General features: G+C 41.3%; 1 protein-coding gene across 1 annotated transcript in view; it reads right to left on the reverse strand.

The window, feature by feature from the left end:
- Positions 1–7,194: 7,194 nt before the first annotated feature.
- The window catches only part of TBC1D5 (TBC1 domain family member 5), a 741,163-nt gene continuing 731,872 nt past the window's right edge, over positions 7,195–16,485 (reverse strand). The window contains exons 21-23 of the mRNA XM_073568086.1: positions 15,079–15,158; positions 12,258–12,422; positions 7,195–7,924 (exon numbers count right to left, since the gene is read on the reverse strand). Coding sequence (XP_073424187.1) covers positions 7,631–7,924; positions 12,258–12,422; positions 15,079–15,158 — 539 coding nt within the window. The 3' untranslated portion in view covers positions 7,195–7,630. The remainder of the gene's footprint in view (positions 7,925–12,257; positions 12,423–15,078; positions 15,159–16,485) is intronic.

Consider the following 16,485-nt stretch of genomic DNA (forward strand, 5'->3'; position numbering starts at 1 on the left):
AAATTTTTGATATTAAGATAGGAAGTTAACCTGTTTGTAACGTTTAAGAAGTGTGCCTCCTACATTAGGAAGATTAGATAAGTATTGTTGAATAGCATTTAAAATTTTTGTGTGTTCCTGTATTATACCTTTTTTTGTCTTACAGCCCGCGGATGTGCTGTTTAACGGGGGGGTATGTGGCGCCCCTGAGGCTTCAGTCGCCACAGAGGTACTGCACCTTCTCCTAAGGTGTAGTGCCCCACCATCCAGGTAGGCTGGGAACACCTTCCACATTCCAACACCTGCACCCCACACACAGGATAGTTCAGCAGGGACCCATCCATGCTTTATGCTGGAAAGGTCATAGGGTGCCTTTTGTGGTCTGTTGTGAGCTCATCTGTTCATTCACCTTTTGTGTCCGAGGATCTCCCTCTTCTGGTGAAGGAAGGTAGTGAGGCTGATTTGGATGAAAGAAACCAAACACCTGAACAAGTGGATTGTGACTGGGTAACGGGAACTTCAGACTGGATATAAGGCAGCCGACGCCCTTCTGAGTGGCTGGATTCTTGGTGACCAGTCTAATTCCTGCTTCCCAAAGATAAGTTTTTGCTCTGCTATTGAAATTATTAGTTTTGGTTTTGTTTACCTTGTTTTTTTAGTTCAGCCATCCCCGGCCGGGGGTGTGCTGGATTCTTATTCCTTGATCAGTGTTCTCTTTTGCTCTGCTTTCAGAATATTCTGAGTGCTGATATAGGGTTTGAAGTCTAGTGACTTCAGGGTCCTTTTTGCTTATCAGTTGTGTTGGTAATATTTTTAGCAGGGTTTTCTCGGATTGCAGACAGCAGCTTTTCTGTCCTGTCCTTTTTAGTTAGCTTGGGCCCCATCGTTTGCTCAACCTATCTTTCTATCTGTGTTAGTGTTTTCATCTTATTTCACCGTCATTATATGTTGGGGGCTGCCTATTGCTTTGGGGTCTGCTCTGGGGCAGTCAGTTTTTCGCTTTTCTCTCTTTAGGCTTATTTAGATCTCTGGCTGTGACGAGGTGTCTAGGATCACCGTAGGAACACTCCATGGCTACTACTAGTTGTGTGATAGGATTAGGGGTCTGCAATCCGCTAGTTTCCAACCTCTCTGATTTTCTGGGCTGAGCTTGTGTTTTGTTTTTTCCTCCTCGGTGACTCAATCATAACAGTGGTCCCTGGCTTTGTAACACGAGAGGTGCTGGGGAGGTGGGTGGAGTTAGATATAAGAGAGGGAAGGTGTAGGATTTCAGGTCAGTCTGACAGAAGGTCAGTCTGGGGTGAGTCCCAGAGAGAGAGCAGGCTGACAGCAGGTCAGCCTGAGAGGAGCTCAAGGCGGAGGAAGGTAGTCAGTCAGGAGAGGCTGAGGACTGGTCTTAGAGGAACGAGCTCCTCAGGGAAGGAAGAGGAGAAAGAGACGTAGACTGAAGACTACAGATTCCATAAGAGAGATAGAACAGATCGGAACGAAGAATAGAAGGACGGTGGGAAGCAGGTTGAGAGAGAGAACCCTTCCAGTCCAGAGAGCGCAAAGGCCAGGGCCCGGTCCCCAAGGTTGATTGGAACTTTATGTCCAGCAGACACCGGAGGGGTAGTGAGCCGCTAACGCCTTGCTCCCATCATAGACTTGGGACACAACAGCAACTGAATAGAGAGCCGTGACGCAGAGTGGAGTCCCCGAAGCAGGCTACAGCTGTCTGTCATACAAGTAAAAACTAGGAACACCTAGAGAGAGGCATTCCAGGGTAACTAAGTACTGGAGTGCTTCGCACCTAAAGGCACATTGGAGGAGTCGTTCAGTAAGGTACATGTTGGCGGAGTGTGGAGGGGAGAATCCTATCCTGCCTGGAGGTTGGCTGGAGCCCTGACCTGGAGAACACAGTATGGAGGCAGGCAGTTGTGTGAACTGCAAACAGTGAGTAAAGCTTTGGAACCGCATACTCTGGTGTCCTCCAGTTATTCCAGCACCACTACACCTGGGTACCAGCCTCCATACCATTCTGCGCCTCTCCTCATCCATTGCACCTACACTGCCCTGGGACTACAGCTCCACCTGTGGGGAGCTATACCATCTCTGCTGCACCACACCATCAGTCCCAGTGGATCTGCATGCAGCATTGGCTTACCACCTTACTTGCCAAACACCACGGGTGGCGTCACGAACTATTCATATAAACTTTAACACCATTAATATCACCGCCATTGATATTGGGCGCCCAGGGCCACGGACCGGGTCACCGCTGCTGTGACACATTCCCGCCTTGACACCGGCCCGGTACCGAGTACCCCGCTGCCCTGAGTGTGCGAGGGCGACCCATACGGATCCAGGAAATATTTTTTGTCATAGGTAAAACCAGATTTCACTATCACTGACAAAAGGCACAATTGGAAAAAAATAGAAAATCACAAAGTTTCATTATAGGTGGGGAAATAACTGTTATTGCCAATAACTCTGAACAAAGAAAATGTAGCTTTCAGGATCCAGCCTTGATCAATTTCAGATGCCCGGGTGGTATTTACAAACATCAACATAAAATGACCCTAAAAGTCAGGCACATTAGTAATATACATAAGTAAAGTCTTTATTGTCCTAGCACGTTGAAGAGATTATTTCTATAATCAAGAAGTCTGCAAACAAAATAGCAAGTTCATATTAGTCAAAACACTCTATCTGCCGGTGATGGCATTGCATTGCCGAAGTGATTTCCTAGGTACATTTTATACTTTCTTGCCATGTCTTAAACTTAATGTGTTAGCATTAATGCAAATGAAAATGCACTTAATTCTCTAGCACTAACTACACAACATTAGAGAGCAGCTCAATAAAGCAAACTGTAGGGAAAATAGCAAGTTTGCATATTAACAGGCAATTTCTGAGCTCAGCACACTGGCACATAATAGGGCATGTTGGCAGCCTGTGAAACTAAACCTTGCTTGCTGCTGTATTCTGGCCTGGATTTGACGTGCAGTGTTGATGAAGACTGTTAATGTCCTAATTTTGTGGACATTAGTAAATGAAAGCGATTTTGTGTTTTAGTGGGAGTGATATTTCCTGGGGATTTAGAAATGCTATTTATAGTTCTGTCCCTCCAGCAAAACGCATAATTCACCATATTTTCTCCCCGAAGGAATCAAAGCAACTCAAGGCTTCATCTATGCATGCTTAGCTAACCATCAAGTATCTGAGAAGATAATTATTTCAATTGCTGTCACTTTCACAATGTTTATAACATGGAGTACTAAAAAAAATAATTTTCCAACATAGTTCTAGAGCAGCGATTCCCAAACCACATCCTCATGGCCCCCCAACACATCATGTTTTCGGGATTTCCTTAGTATTGCATTGAGAGAACATGTAGCTGTCACGCCGGAGCAAGGAAATGCCCCTTGTGCGGTGCAAAAGAGAGGAAATACATGGGAACAAGGTAAAGGGAGCCCTGACGATAGGGAGTGGAGGGAGAACTATGAACACTCACCTGAGACTGCGCCTTGCGCTCCCTATCGTCTCTAGGTGGGTCCATCCCCCAGTGCACGTTCACGTACCTAAGCCCTGAGCTAACCCTGACTAATGAGTAGGGCAGCAAGACACCGGTCTCACTACTAAAGAAAGCAAACACAGGGAGGGAGACAAACAGGGAGAAATCAAATAACAAATGGAACTCCACAGCTTTAACTGGAGAAACATCTCCAGGGAGGTCAGCATAGAAAACCTATAGCTGGGATAGTAGAGAGCTAGGAGTGAGTTTAAATAATGGAAGGCAGTCCCATCAGGATCACATAAGGAACTCAACCCCTTCACCACTAAGTGAAAATCAATTCGCGCCACAAGTTAATCGTCAAGTGGACTCCAAAGAGGACCTTGCCATCTGCCAATCACTGTGACCTTCTGATCCCAAATTCCCCAAAGGTCTCAGCAGGACAAGGTACATTTATGACAGGAGCAGTTTGTGATACCTTAATAATAATTCCAACACTGTTCTAAAACATGTGTGACATTGCTCAATCCATTCTCTATGATATTGCCGGGAAAAGAGCACTATAGGCTTACTACAGCAATTCCATACAAAACAAATGGCATGCATGCTTTTCTGAACCCTCTTCCCTGGATCAGAGATAAGTATCTTTCACTATTGTTAGTAACCATTTAATAAGCAATACCAGTCAAAAGCCGTGGATTAGGTACAGCCTCTGAAAAAATCTGAAAAAACAAACCCTTCTTACTAATCCTGTCCAACCCTTTTAGGGTCATTTCACCATAGAGTTTTTCTTGCTGCGTTTTCCTTTTTTTTAATGGCAGCTATATATTAGTCCGATATCAATAGGGAAATATTACATACTACAAAGACTGTATTTTCCATGAGACCTCTTTATAGGAGTTTAACGGCTATGTTCACCTTTGCTTCCTAAATGCAAAGTTAAGCAGCTTTCTAAATAATTTTCATTAGAACAAAAACTCTAGCATCTTGCTGCTCCAGAGTGTCTGTATATCCTTTATCTAGCTGAGTTTTTAAAAAAAAAAGTTTCAAATCCATCAGAGCTACTGCTCCTGGCTCCGACAGCTCTGTGCTCTTGCTTCTCTTCACTCAGTGTTAAAGATAGAAAACAGACTATAGAAAATGAGGACAGCACATGGAGAGGAAATTAGTGCAGTATTGGAGCTGTGCTGATACATGAAAGCAAGAGAAAGAAGCAGAATCCTGGAAACATGCAGGGCTCACATGCAGGCCATTCTAATGTGAGAGACAATCCTACAAGAGAAAAATCTGAAACTCAGATCAGACAGCAACCTGCATATCAGGGGATCTGAAAATGAATAAAGGAATGAAGATTGGTCACAATAATTGTTTGTGAAGTTAGCCTTAACACAGATTCAGTTAGACAAAATACAAATATGAATAGAACTGTAAAGGCATTGTGCTCCAACATCTCTTCCAGTGGCAGAAATATATGTGTAGCTGAACTTTGCACAAAAGGTAAAAAGAGCCTCCCACCATGTTCAAAATGACGAAGCTTCCGAATGTCTCTCAGACCACCACAATTTAACTTGCACATATCTTGGGTGAAAGTATTGTGACCTTTGCCTCCAGGTCAACATAGCCATTTCCAGGATGGTATTACAGATATTAGGCAGGGCTAATAGGACATTATTATCAGTAATCTTCTCCTCTCTTTGCCTTTTCACCAGTATTCATTGCTGTGAACCTCAATAATCCATGTACGACCTCACTAACTAGCCATTTATCTTGCCTACATTTTTTGTATATATATTCAGTTGTTTAAATACTTGGGGTATTTATTTTTTTCAAAAAGGATAAATTAAGGTAATAGGGATATTTTGCTTAAAGGGAATGTCAGTAGGATCAACCCTCCTAAGCCGTCTATATGGGCATTTAGATCAAAGGAAGCTGAATAAAATTCCTCGACATCATAGTCCTGACCAGCTCTTTTACATATAGGAAAATCCAGATTTCTCTGGAATAAGACATTTGATCACAGTTATAAAGGAATCCTTTTATTCAGCTTCTTATGACCTACATGCCCATATAGACGACTTAGGAGGGTTGATCCTACTGACAGATTTCATTTAATTCTTCTCTGTACCCTGCTATGAAGGTTTTTCCATTGACAGAAGGACCAATGTTGTATGAATTTATCTGTCAGACACGTCTGAAGCAAAAGCCATTCTGGTTCCTCCATCTGCACACACTGAGCAACATACATGTTTGTGTTTCCCTTCAGATGAAAATCTGGATAATCTTTTCTTAGAGCTCTATAGTGCTGCTCCTTTTATATTCTTCCTGAAAATGTGTCTGAACTGACAACTGGTTGTTAAGGGGGTTTTACACATAGCAATATCTCTAAAGCATCACCGATTTGGTGACGTAGCACCAAATACCTCCGACCGGCTCCCCCGCTGTCTGTCGGAGATCGCGCAGCTCCATTTCTTGTTGGGCGCTTCCTGCTGGGCTTCCTGTGGCGCCGACGAGCGACGTGTGGAGCCGGGCGGAAGGACTTCAGGATCGCCGCGTCTGAAAGGTAAGTATCGTCCGCTGTATCGTTGGTGCATCGCTGTGAGATCTGCCTGTGTGGCAGCTCACTAGCGCTCATTTAGCAATGCACCAGCGATCCTGACCGGGTCGTATCGTGGTTGGGATCGCTGGTGCATCGCTAAATGTAAAAGAGTCTTTACTCATCTTCATTTAAATGGCACTGTCATGTGGTACACATCCCTAACTTGTAATGTGCAGTTGCCAATTAAATGCACAGAACTATAGGAGGAATTACAAAGAAAAGACATAATGCAGGGTGCTAAGAATATTCAGAACTGCTACTTAATGAAGAAGTAAATTATTTTAGTCAATTTGAGAGTTGATGGGTTAATTAACCAGTCAATCCTTCCCAACCTATTCTTAGCCTTTTACTCCTAATTTTCCATTTATCCCAATCCCTTCTACACTGTAGTTCCAATGTAAAGCCAGGCATGTAACTGAAGGATAGACCGACGGCTGCTTAACAGTACTCGTGGTTTTCAGTCTACTACTTCCTCCTATTGACACAGTACTTACAGAGATCTAGTCTAGAATGACAGTTGACGATCCTTCACCTCAACCTCTGTGGAGGAAAAGTGGTCTTTTTTAAATCTAAAAAAAAAAAACACTCTAAATTGCGGGCCACTAGTTGTCTCCCTTCTGTATAGCTTGCTGTTCACAGCCTGTTGTCAAGAGTAATCCGGCTCTAGTAGCAGACATGTTGAGACAGATTAGAGGAAGTGGTGTAGGTCTTTGTCTATCTCTGCTCCTCCCCTGTCAGTCAAACTCCATACAGCATAACCAAGGGTCATACTTTCAGTTTGGGAAAGTCAAGCCATTGGACAGTGCGAGACCAAATGCATGCTGGGACGTAAGGAAAAGGGATTTGTAGTGGCTATATAGCTGGAAAAATGCTGATGAAGAGGAACTGCTACTCAACAAGAGTGAATGGCAAAATACAGAGAATCATGGCAGTTCTTGGAGATATTATACTGCTTTGTATACCAAGCCTTCAGGTTTTACATGAAAGGAGAAGTGAGCCTCATGTCTACATGTATAACATTTTTAGAAAAAACTTCTGGCATGACGTGTATCAATAAGTCACATTTCATTGTCCTTAACCCCCCTTTGATTGGCTTCAACAGACAGTACTGACAGTACAATGCTCCAATGACATTTTTTTAATGCAGAATACATGAAATAGTCTTCATTTCCTTTATTAGTTGTACACATACTTCTGTTGGCAATATTAACATAAGTTTTCTTAGGTACCATGTTACTAGTAAACACTGCTTTTCCAAGCTTGGCTAGACAACCTGTGGCTCCCCGTTTCTGTAGACCTGTCAGTCTGTGCAAGCACTGCCATCCAGTAGACATATCATATAGTGGTAAATATACATGTAAGGCAATAATGACAATGGCTATATTCTCTGTCTATTGTTATTTTGTGCTCTGATTAGCAGCTTGCATAAATGACAGCATCTGGCACATCCTGCTGCTCATACGTAACAAAACTACAATATTCCCTACATATATTAGAGTGTACATGAAGGGTGTTCCTCGTTTTACAAAGTATAAAAACAAAAACTTAAGACGTAACTGTTAAATATCTAACGGGCTAACAATGGTGAAATCTGAATCTTTGCTGTTGTTACTGCTGTCATCATCTGGGCTGGAGCTAAGTATACTCGAAGGTGTGTTTCCACCCAAGAGCGGGTCCGCGAAGGTCAGTGTATGCGGTGAAGGCTCTTTCTTCTCTTCTGCACCGTTGTGTTTCTGCAATGTAACTTTTGGCTGTAAGTCTTGGTCATAGCCCATGCTGTCATCTTCCTTCCGGATCAGAATATAGTCTTCTGTGTGCCGAGACGCTCCATTTTCAGACAAGACATCTTCAACCTAGGAGAAATATGCAATTATGGTTAACAAGTTGTACAGTTTTTCAGATTTTATCCTTTATTGTATACACGGCTTTCAAATGACTATGCCAATTGGATTTAAATGTCATAAAGATTTAATTTTTAGTTTTTCAAATAAACTGACGGATGGTATTGTGTCTCAGAACTCTTTGGATCACTGAAATCAATCTCAAACACTTGTGATAATTAGTTTGCCAGGTGAGCCCAATTATAGGAAAACTACTTAAGGAAAATATTTCACTTTATTAAGCAGGACCCAGCTTTCAAGCAATATGGGGAAGAAAAATGATCTCTCTTCTGATGAAAAGCATCAAATAGTGCAATGCCTTAGAAAAAGTATGACATTATTAGATATTTCACAAAAACTTAAGGGTGATCATAGTACTCTGAAAATATTTGTGGCTGATGTAGAGCACAAACGGGTTTGTGCAGATAAAGGCATAATGAGGAAGGTTTCTTCTAGACAAATTCATTGGATTAGAAAAACAACTGCTAAAATACCATTACAAAGCAGTAAACAGGTATTTGAAGCTGCTGGAGCCTCTTGAATTCCACAAACCTTACGGTATAGGATCCTCCAGATGTTTGCAGTTGTGCATAAATCTACTTTTCATCCACCCCTAATAATAATTTTTATTTATATAGCGCCAACCAATTTCATGGCACTTTACAATGAAGTAGGGACATGTATAGACAATAAAAACAATACAATGTAACATTTCAACAGTTACAGGAGGAATGAGGGCCCTGCTCGCAAGTTTACAATCTATAAGAAACAGTGTTCACAAGTATAAACGAATGCAGTGGGCCAAGACATACATGAAGACTAATTTTAAAACAGTTTTGGTGGCTGTGCAATCCTGGTTGGACAAGATGGATGAAGTAGTGGATAGTTGGTGGATGGTCACCATGTCCCAATAAAGCTGCAACATCAGCAAGGAGGTGGCCGAGTCATGTTTTGTGCTGGATTCATGGGGAGAGAGATGGAAGACCCTTTTAGGGTCCCTGAAGGTGCTAAAATGACCTCAGCAAAGTATATAAAGTTTCTGATCGACCACTTTCTTAGATGGTATAAAAAGATGTACCGTGCCATCCATAGAAAAATCATCTTCACTCATGACAATGCACCATCTCATGCTGTAAATAATAACTTTGAGTCATTGACTACATATCAAAATGAGGAAATGGTTGCACTCAACTGGTTTCTGTTATTTGAGTCATTGGCTGCTATGAGAATAAAAGGAAACAAACTGATGGAGTGGCCATCATCCTACCCTAACTTCAACCCTATTGAGAACCATTGGAGTATCTTCTAGCAAAAGATCTACAAGGGTGGGAGGCAGTTCACATCAAAACAGCAGCTCTGGGAAAATATTCTGAAATTCTGCAAAGAGATTCAAGCAGAAATTCACCAAAAACTCACAAATTAAATGGATGCAAGAATTGTGAAGGCAATATCAAAGAAGCGCCCTATGTTAACATGTAACATGGCCTGGTAAGATGTCCTTGATTTAAAAAGCTTTTGATTTTTGTAAATGTGGTCTCTTAATGTTACAAATTCATCAAATGACCATTTTCAGTCCTGTTACAATCTATAAAATGTTTGGAAACTCTGTTGTGCATAATTTGGGACAGTGCATTTTGATTTTTTTTGTTTTAGTTTTGAACAAAAATACTGTTATAATTGTGAAGTTTGTTATATAAAATTTGATTGATACGCTAATGATTGATGATATAAACATTATCCAGACTCATTTGCATTGACCATTTAGGAAAAATTTGAGAAAAATGGCATTTGCATAATAATTTGAAACACAGTATAAAAAAAAGTCTTTGCAAAGTTTCACACCATTTGCACTGTCAGATGGAGATAGACATCCTCTCTCCAACAGCCCTAAGGCAGCATGGTCCACATCCATGGTAGGTATGTCCATGTACTGATAGATCACAAAATGAGCTACAATGCACAAAAATAGAATTTGCGCAATAATTTGGAAGGGGTGTAAAACGGTGAATGATTTTATTTTGCACTAAAAAGTTAGACTGAGAAAAGCTGCCTTGGTGCCCAGAATGGACGCAGATTTTACAGTCTCTTTACTTGGTTGTATAGATAATTTTAAAGGTATACCATTTAAAAACAAAAAAAAGCATAAATTGAGCCTAATCCCTCCAAAAAAGGCACGGTTAGTGGATGTCCCCTTGGGTCCGGCCCTGGTTACAGCAAACAAAGCTGCATTCACCATTCTTCTGCCATTACACACAGTCAATTAGCTTGTTGTCCTAACCTCCTAGCTGAACTCCTAATATGCAGTAGGTCAGACAGCGTTAAGGCCCCGTCACACTAAGCGACTTACCAGCGATCCCGACACCGATATCAAGGTGTCAGGATCGCTAGTAAGTCACTATGTGATCGCTGGTGAGCTGTCACACAGACAGCTTCACCAGCGATCAGCACAGCGATGCCGAGCACCCGGCATCGCTGGCCATCGCTGTAAAAAATAGAATCAAAATAAAAAATATAGTTATTCTCACCTTCCGACGTCCCGTTCAGCCATCCTGCCTCTCTCCACGCTCCGGTCCCAGTGATCCTTTGCGAGAATGACCGCGAGATGTCACGGTCTCGAGGGATAACAAAGTCTCGCGGTCATTCGTGCAAAGGATCACTGGGACCGGAGCGTGGAGAGAGGCAGGATGGCTGAACGGGACGTCGGAAGGTGAGAATAACTATATTTTTTATTTTTTTTATTATTTTTTACACCGGATCGCTGGTCTCCCGCCTGTCACACGCAGCGATGCGTGCTGGCCAGCGGGAGACCAGAGACCAAAGAAATGTCCAGAGGTTTCTTCCAGCGATCAGCGATACCGGCAGGGGAGCCGCTCGCTGATCACTGTCACACACAGCGATCTCGCTGGTGAGATCGCTGTTACGTCACAAAAGTTGTGACTCAGCAGCGATCTCGCTACCGAGATCGCTTTGTGAGACGGGGCCTTTATCTCGTGCACATCTCATTACTGTACAGTGCCTGGGCAAATAACCCAAGAAAGCTCTGTGCCAGTATCAAGCCACCAATGAATGCTAGGAGATTTCAGCTGAAGAGTACAGAACGTTACGTTGAGTGCTAGTCTGAACTAGGATTAGGGTGACCAAGCCTGCTATCTACACACTTCAGTAGGCCGAACATTGATACCTGCGGCTAATATCTATTAATGCAAACTCGTTGCACATTTCTTATAAATTTCATAACATGCGTGGAAAATATCCAACTGAAGAACACATTTTACAACAATGTGCTCTAACTAAAGCCATATTGAGCTCTTTTTTTTACACTTCAACCAGCATATTGCTTTAACATATGCAAGTGTTTACTGGCCACTGGCCAGTTCTTCAATGATGGCTGTGATCCAAGGGTAGATGGAGGACTTGCCCAAAGCATCTGGAAACACACATCTCTAGGATTCAAGGAATCAACAAAAACTCTGATGTGGTTCAGCGGGAAAAGAGAAACTTACAGACAAATGGATCCAAATAGTAGCATTTGATATGTGTTTGTTATGACACAGACTTGTCAGGGGTCAAATACCGAGCTCATGTCAGATTTAGGAAACATACAATGACATGAAGCATGTTTCCAACTAGTCTTCTTGGTTGCTGACTAAATGAATAATGACAGAACATATGAGCAGCAGCTCCCTCACATAATGACCTTACACGTGACACCATATGTCTTTTTGACATGATCTGGTAACAAAATCAAGTACAGGAATAACATATGGAGGCATAGTGTGTTAGGATGCTTAGAAAGGGTTCGGTGTATTTCAGCTACTAAACATTAATCGGATCTCATACAGGTGGATTTCCTGTTTGGGACCCCACAAGCTTGAGCAAAGAGCCCCTAACAAGAAGCGACACATGTAATACTATATGGGAGGCAGATAGTCTTTTTCATCAGGCATCGGATTTTGCCGAGTCGTGGAAATCAGCTTTTATATTACAGGATCTGTCGGAGCCAATAAACTTCCTAATTTATCAATGTATAATCAATCAATCTAGCTAAATATTCAGCAGTTCCCTTCAAATAAAGTAGAATTTTCTTTTTTAGAAAACTGGTTTTCTATACCATGCCCATGTCATGACAGACTGGCTCAAACATTGAGCTTATCTTATGTCACTGTTAGAGCTGAAACATCATATCCATGGGCACTCAATAAAATATAACTTTTTTCCCCACTTTATTTGAATGGAAGGGCTGCCCCTTATTCTTTGTATCTATCTGACAAGGTGACTGTTGTGTAATGCTTTGCTATTGCATTACCTGATGCGACTGTGGCACTTTATGGGTTAAGAACTCTCGCATCTCTCCCTGGTTCATCTGCATGCTGGAGCAGTAATGATCATCAGTGATGGTAATCTCCTCGTTCTCTTCAGCCTCCAGATGACTCTGGTTGAATCGCAGCGATCCTTTCAAAATATCCTTTATCTGAAAATACCAAGATCCTGAATGAGCTGCATCCTGAATTGTCTGCCCAAGTGAGCTTAGTGTTAAAATGCCATTAAATAAGAAAACTGAATATTAATTTAATAAGAATATTTAAATAAATAAGATATTGATCGAATAACTGGTCCAGCTTGGAAATATAACACATCTTTATTAAAGTATGTCAGTACTACACGCCATAATCTGTGATCGACGTAATCGTTCCTATGTAGAGGCATCTTTCGGTAAATACTGAATATATTTTTACTGTTAAGTCAGATGTGTTGATTTTTATTTTCTTTTAAATCAACAATCGTTTTGACATTGCACTACATATAATTGGTGTAAATGTGACAAGCTTAAAGAGCAACTAAACTTTTTTATTTAATCTATCAACTTTTTTTTGTAAAGTTATGAATCTTTGTTACAGTATATACTCCATTACTTTATTTTGCTTCCTTCTATCTTTAACATCAAAAGTGCTGGCTTATCTGCCTTATTTATTTTGTCTTAGTAGCTTATTTTTACTTCAGGTCTAGCAAAGATCCTTTCTCCTGTGTGAGCTTCTCTGCACTCCACCCCCCATGGTCAGACACCAATTACAAACACTATCCTCATAATATGTCATCAATATCTGATCAACTGGGGTCCAAAACCCAGCAACCCCCACTGATCAGCTGCCCTCGGTGCTGGCGACCACCGGTTGGAAATGCTATTCAAATCAATAAGAGGCGGATTTACAGTACCAGCCGAGGCCACCATCAGAAGACGGAGCAGCTCCAAAATTGAGCATTTATGGCCACCGTCGCAAACACTAAGAACAGCTGATCTTCGAGAGTGCCAGGTGTCGGACCCTAACCGATGAAACATTGATGACCTATCCTAAAGATAGGTTGGAAATGCTATTCAAATCAATAAGAGGCGGATTTACAGTACCAGCCGAGGCCACCATCAGAAGACGGAGCAGCTCCAAAATTGAGCATTTATTGCCTGCGTCGCAAACACCGAGAACAGCTGATCTTCGAGAGTGCCAGGTGTCGGACCCTAACCGTTGAAACATTGATGACCTATCCTAAAGATAAAGTAGTGGACAACCTCTTTAAATCAGCTAACAAGACAGCATGAACTAGGCAGACAAGACAGTACTTTCAGTATTGAGTTAAAGATAGAAGGAAACAAACTAAGGTAATGAAGTATACTACAAAGATTTATAACTTTATAAATGCTTATCAATAACTAAATAGAAAAATAGTTACTCTGTAAGGTCTGCTGCAAAAAATACATTTTTACTTTACAATTTGGAAAACAGGATACACTCTAATTATGGGTTTAAATTATGCAGTACATGGACAAACAAGTGTATACGATACCTGTGTGTATATCTCATCATTCCACAAGAAATGGAAGGGTCACCAAATTAAAGACCACCTTAAATCAGTGAATAAAAGCCACTGAAAATATTTTTTTTAAGTAGTGCTCAAGATATATACAGTAAAATTATACAAAGGAAACATATAACGCTGAACTAATGAAAAGAAACAAGGTCATTCTATTAGTTCAGTTCAGTTGGTTGTAGGCAGGTTTACATGGGAAGATAAGGGACGTAACTATAATGGGTACAGTTGTTGCAATCACACCCGGGCACTGGAGACTAGAGGGGCCCAAAAGGTCCCTTTGCCCCATATGAAAAGACTATTACTATTAAAGGTCTGTGGTCATTGGGGGCCCCATTGGAGATTTTGTATTGAGGTACATTAGCTACAAGTTACACCACTGGGAAAGATAATGAAGAACGAGCAGTCTCATGAATGCTTGTTTGCCAATTATTGGCCAGTGTAAATGGGCATTAAAGGGAATCTGTCACCACATGCGACCTATCTAAACTATTAATATGGGCATACAGGTTATAGACTACTGAAAATAGTGATACCTGTAGGTCTCATATCAGAAGTCTTGTTGAGAAATCATCTTTTACTACTTTATGTAAATGAGCTCTCCAGATCTCACTGAAGAGCTGTGTGTGATTATACCGGACACATCTGCAGGTTCCTCTCAGCTTCAGCTTCCAGGCAGACAAGGTTGCAATATGCCAGCAATACAGCAGATCTCAGAGAGAAGCAGAAAATGTGTTTGCAAGAAGACAAATTTAATTTCTCCTGTTATGTTAGTTACTTGTCTCACACTGGTAACTCCACCTTTTATTTAAAATAATCTCTGGAGGCAGAGTTATCTTCCAGGGGCTGACTCTCAAAATGATGAATGGATCGGCAGTGCACATGATCGACCACCGCTCCATTCACATGGTGCTCTTCAGAGTCCTGGTTCTCAGGATCGGTGGACCCAGTGATTGGGAAATTTTCCCCTATCTAATTTTTAGGGGATAACTTCCAAACTTGAGAATACATCTATAACATTATTAAATTTGTAATACACAACTGTTTGAGGCTATAAGACAAGGCTAGACCCAACACACGATCTAGAAAAGATTACACTAAGTCTTTATTCACTCACAATTACTATGGTTGCTCATATTAAAATAATCCTTATCTGCCCTGCCGGTAAGGTGGTCACACAGGAAGACTCATGTCTGTAAAGCGACCGGGGTTATGAGAGAACAATAATGATCTTATATAATGCTATGAAATGCAGCAATACACACCTGTTTCAGCACTGCTAGAGACACCTGGATTTTGTCTTCTCTTTCCAGCTTTTCTTGTAAGACAACATCCTGAATATGTCCTGTTATAGATCAGACAGAATTGTAACAATCAGAATGGAACTTTTATATCCTATCATGCTGCCTTTGTTTAACTGGTAGCAGCTCACAGAAGTAGTTACACACTTTACCAGTAAAATCAGTGTGATAATTACTGATAAAAATACAGAAATCGTAGAAAGGTCAATAAATTATGACACGTAGTGTAGTTACAATGTGTAAATGAACTAATGATTCACCACAAATTGGGCGCCAAACATTTTCATCAGTTACCGACATGGAGAAAAAAACTAACTAAAAACAAAGATATAGGAGAAACCACGGACCTGACTGCAGGAACTTAATATGAACACCAAGAAATGAGGCACAAGACCAATAAACACCAGATTACAGAATCTGACAGCAAAGTCAATTTGTATCTAAGTATTTTAGTCAATAAACTTTAGTATTAGTGCACTGAGCCAGTTTCAACTGTTTTATGAATGTTCGTATAGCATACGATACCAGGCGTACACTTCAGGTCTAAGGATATTAACAATCAAACATAATTATTTCAAAAGGATAAAGCAGGTCTAACACCTATTACACTGGTCTACAGCCCAATTGGTTCAGTCACACAAACAGTTAATCATAAAAAGAACCAGTTAGTCGATTCATGCTGCCCAAACCACAGGCAGCATTGCCTGGCTGCACAACTGCAGCCTGGTATGTTTTCCACTGAAATGTGATGGCATATCAGAGAAAACATACCGTAATTTGGAATCGAGGTAGGGACCATAGGCAGAGAGAAGACTAGTCCAGTGCTGCCCCAGACGGCTTTGGTCTAGTCGATTGAAAGGTCTCCTCCATGTGTGTACTTAGTAAGAGACCTGTCAAGCAAATATAGTGGCACCGGTCAAAGCCATTCAGGAGTCTCATCTCTGCCTATGGATCCCAGCCGAATCTTCAAAATATACCTGGCTATACTATATCATGCAGTAAGACTGTGATTCATGCTGCCAAGGTTTGTACAGCTTGAATTAAGTGACAGATTCCCTGTTATTTTGGCCTGCTGAAAATGATGTTTAAAATTTCGGAGAAGATTGCCTCTTCGTTATTGCATCATCATTATCACATCATCTCAAAGAGACCTATAGAAACTTTAAAGAGAATCTGTCAGCAGGTTTTTGCTACCTCATCTGAGACCACCATAATGCAGGAAGAGAGACCATGATTTCAATGATGTATCACTTAGTTTACTGGGTGCAGCGGTTCTGACACAAGTAGAGCTTTTACATGTATAATGTAGCAGAGCTGAGAAAGCTATCCCCGCCCACACCAGATTCTCTGTATACAATGGCTCTTAACACT

This window comes from Dendrobates tinctorius, unplaced genomic scaffold (genome assembly GCF_039654945.1).
Source record: "Dendrobates tinctorius isolate UK_male_01 unplaced genomic scaffold, ASM3965494v1 ptg000005l, whole genome shotgun sequence".
NCBI lineage: Eukaryota > Metazoa > Chordata > Amphibia > Anura > Dendrobatidae > Dendrobates > Dendrobates tinctorius.